The following is a 4,157-nucleotide window of genomic DNA, read 5'->3' on the forward strand; positions in this document are numbered from 1 at the left end:
TGTGCCTATGTGTGTGATTTACCCACATGTACAATTTGTACCAACTAACATGTACAGATGTATGTGGTCTAGATGTGTTTGCTGTAGGGATTTTTCCCTATCAAGGCTGTTAGGGAGGATGAAGAGAGAATGTGTATGTGTGGGATCATATAGGTAGAACATGGTCTCTGTTTGAACCTCAGGCCTGCCATGAGTGGTGTAACCAGATGGAAGCCCTTTAAAATATAGACCCCACCTAATCTACTGGGTGACTTGGCCTTCCAAAGCTCATTTGCTCAGGGAATATTGTATTTGGAGGTTTTATGATTTTTTTTCTTTGCTGGGCTCTGGTGCATTTCACCCGGAACGTGTAGGGACCAAAGTCAGCTACACGTACATCACAGTAAGTTGTCTATTGATTTTCCTGAATGAAAATGGTCTGATGCTGCTGCCCACTGGCTCCTAAAGCCTGTGGTGTCTCTTGCCCAAGCATCTGTATGCCAGAAGGATAGTGTTTTTATCACTTGGGGTTTCCCTTATTTTCCTCCTTCTGACTGTCCCCCCCCCCCCGTCGTTTTTTCCTCTTTGCTGTTTCCACAGGTCTTAGAAGGGGATGATTCCCCAGTAATATTCTCTGCTCTGATCCAACGTGCTGCTTGGCCTCCCTCCCAGGGAAGATTGTTTCTTGTCTGACGAAGGCCATAGAAAGAGACTCCAATGGACTTACACCGGGCAGCCTTCAAGATGGAGAATTCATCCTACCTTCCCAACCCTCTGGCATCCCCAGCACTGATGGTCCTGGCGTCCACGGCTGAGGCCAGCCGTGATGCTTCTATCCCTTGTCAGCAGCCACGACCCTTTGGTGTACCCGTCTCAGTAGACAAGGACGTGCACATTCCATTTACCAACGGTTCCTACACCTTTGCCTCTATGTACCACCGGCAAGGTGGGGTGCCAGGCACTTTTGCCAACCGTGATTTCCCCCCTTCTTTACTACACCTCCATCCTCAGTTTGCACCCCCAAACCTTGATTGCACCCCAATTAGTATGCTGAACCATAGTGGCGTGGGGGCTTTCCGTCCCTTTGCTTCCACTGAGGACCGGGAGAGCTATCAGTCTGCCTTCACACCGGCCAAACGACTTAAGAACTGCCATGATACAGAATCTCCCCACTTACGCTTCTCAGATGCAGATGGCAAGGAATATGACTTTGGGACACAGCTGCCATCTAGCTCCCCTGGTTCACTTAAGGTTGATGATACTGGGAAGAAGATTTTTGCTGTCTCTGGCCTCATTTCTGATCGGGAAGCCTCATCTAGCCCAGAGGATCGGAATGACAGATGTAAGTACTCTGGTGCACGCTCTCCCCTACCCCCAGTAAGCCCTGCCTTGCAGGAGTGCTCAACAGGTCAGTGGCATTTTTTACACTCCCAGTAATGGGAAGGGCCAACTACTACTTTTCCTTTCAGCAGCTGTGGCGTGCTAACATTTATTTGTCTCTCGTCAATGAGCATTGATATTTCTTGCAGGAAATGCTTTTTTGAAGGTAGCCAGAGGCAAGTTGGCCGCAGCGCTGCCTCTCTCTCCATGGGCATGGTTGGCTTGTTCTCTGGGGACTCTGGAGTGAAGAAGGTTGCCATGTATGTACTTGAGCGATTATCATTTCATAAGAGAGTGTAGGTTCCTAGAAAATTTGGCGGGGGGAGGCGGCGCTGAAGCAACTTGTTCTTCCCTCCTCTCTTTGCTGTCCTCATTATTTCTCTGATCTCAGTATTATTTATTTATTTATTTAGCTTTTCCATTGTATCACATCAGGCCAACTCCACTTGATTTTATTTTCACAACTCCAGCCCTTGTCCACATCAGGCTGTTTTTCAGAGAAGGACAAAGGTGTCGTCAATCACCATAAAGCATTTCAAACAGCTGTGTTTTCCTTGCAATAGCAAGGCTAGAAAGCCGACTTCTCTGGGGATTTAACAGGTTTGCTGGATGCTTATCCTGGGGCTCACTTTTAGGACTAGCCATTGCTGATCTGTGACTGCTACATATTTGATGTTCACAACTATTATTAGTTTCTGCTTATGGAACAGCTTTTTTGTGTTCTCCAAGTGCCTTGTTGGGCACTGGAACGTCCATTAATAGTTGCAACTAAGCCTTCATATGGGACTTGCAGACTAGGAGTGTTGAACCCTGCAATCTTCTCCTCTAATATAATCAGAAAATAATTGTATTTTTGAAGCTTTTGGGCTGTGGGTAGACAGAGCAGTTTTCTTCAAGCCTGGTGAGAATTTATGAACTAAGAGTAGTTCCCACCAACCTTTTGTTCTAAGACTTGCTTCATTTTATTTTCTTAAGAAAACTACATCTGAGGTTTGCTTTCCCCTCTTCTTTATTTTTTGTGCTTCTGTCCTCTCTATAACCACCAACCCGAATGCCATTTTTTTTTTCTCTTCTCTTTATGATGCCGAGGAGAGTAATAGAGACATTGCAGCTCTCTCCCCTGTCGGCACTGCTTCCTCAGGCTGTCTCCTTGAATTAGGCACTGTGTTAACTTTCCTGCGCTAAAAGGCATCTGCCTAAACCCAGCGTACCTTTTCAATAAAAGTCATCATAAAATCAACCTGCCTTGTAAATCCATCGCTCTTTGGTTTTGAAATATGTTGCGAGTGTGTCTTTTATGTCAGCGTCTGTAAGCCCGAGACCTCCCCACTGAAGGGAGAAGGCTGCCATCTGACAGCACAACTGCTGCAGTTGCTCGCTCACTTTTGCTTGAGCTCCTGTTTCACCTTTTCACTTTCTGTACAGCCAACTTCTATGTGTCATGATCCTGCCTTTTGGAGATCCCTGCTGAACGTATATTGTGTTGGTCTATTTTATTTGAGTTGAGTTTTCCATTTGTCCAAGTAATCAAGACTAGCTGTAATCTGACCTCTGGTTAAAACTTTGCTGGGTTAGGGTGTGACTGATTCTTGCCCTCCTTTTTTGCCTCCAAATACAAACTGAAAACGAAATTCTCTCTAAACTCATATGCCACCAAGTACCATCTGGAGATGGAGATTCCTTTCTTCTCACCTAACAAATCCAGCCTGGCTCCATTTTCTACCTTTTCACCTGCACCAGGCCCCCAGAGAGGGAGGAGGCTTGTTAGTCAAGTCAGAACTCATAGATGTGGATATCCATTCCCCTCTGAGTGTCAAAGCCATAACTCTTCTGTTTGCCTGGTCTGCATTGTGTGGTGGTGCCATCCCCCATGGAGATGGATCCCTCACACAGGAATACGCCTGGGTGGAGAAAAATTAAATGAGTCTGTCTCCCAAAGTGAAATGGAATTCTGACCTTGAAATTAATGAGATCCTGATCAGAAGGGTGGGGAAACTTCTTTATTTCCTATTGTAGTGCTATATTCCCCCTTTATTTGTTTAAAATATTCTTCCTTTATAGGGTACTTTGTATTCTTTTCTCTTAAATGAACATGAAACCTATAGGAGTGTCTGTGAGCATATGATGTTTGCACACCCACGTTATTATCTAGAGTTGCGTTTGTGACTAATCTTTAGCAAGAAACAAAGGTACAAAGTGAAGAGGAGACTGTTACCCTGTGGTAACCCCAGATCTGTTCTCCTTTCTCCTGTGCTTTCCTTAGCTGGTGGAGCAGCCTTCACAGGGTTGTGCTGGCTACCATTTTTGCTTTTGATTTGGAGTTTCTGGAAAGCAGGAGAAACATTTTTCTGTTGGGAAGGGTGGGAGAGGCACTGTGACTAAGTCTGCGGCAGCTTTCTTGGCTCCTGTCATACGCCGACGTGTGTTAGAATATTTATGGTCTGTTTTATGTAAATACATATTTAAGGGCCGTTAGAAGGCCTGATTATTCCCACTAGATGCCTTTCAGGTCCTCCCTACAGAACCGTTTTGAAATAAGTAATATTTCTCAGATAATCGAGTGACAGTATACAAGACTGCTCTCAAAGGGAGAGCTTGAGGGGCAGATGGGCCAGTGAGGGGGGATGGGGAGGCGAGCAGATAGAGGATGGAAGGTGTTCAAAAAAGCAAAGTAATAGGATCCGGTGGCTTTTGCCCTGATTGCCAGAATTAACCATGTTTATCTTGGTTCGTTACTCTTTAAATTTAGAGTTACTATTTGTTATGGCTGACTCATTTTTTTCAGTTCTCATTATATA

The 4,157-nt window shown here is 45.1% G+C and overlaps 1 protein-coding gene across 1 annotated transcript in view; it reads left to right on the forward strand.

The window, feature by feature from the left end:
* The first annotated feature begins 696 nt into the window (after positions 1–696).
* RNF220 (ring finger protein 220) overlaps positions 697–4,157 on the forward strand; it is a 347,542-nt gene continuing 344,081 nt past the window's right edge. The window contains exon 1 of the mRNA XM_007953081.2: positions 697–1,321. Within this exon, the coding sequence (XP_007951272.1) occupies positions 697–1,321 (625 nt within the window). The remainder of the gene's footprint in view (positions 1,322–4,157) is intronic.

This window comes from Orycteropus afer, unplaced genomic scaffold, assembly GCF_000298275.1.
Source record: "Orycteropus afer afer isolate SDZICR_OR568_19922 unplaced genomic scaffold, OryAfe1.0 scaffold00370, whole genome shotgun sequence".
In the NCBI taxonomy this organism is placed as follows: domain Eukaryota; kingdom Metazoa; phylum Chordata; class Mammalia; order Tubulidentata; family Orycteropodidae; genus Orycteropus; species Orycteropus afer.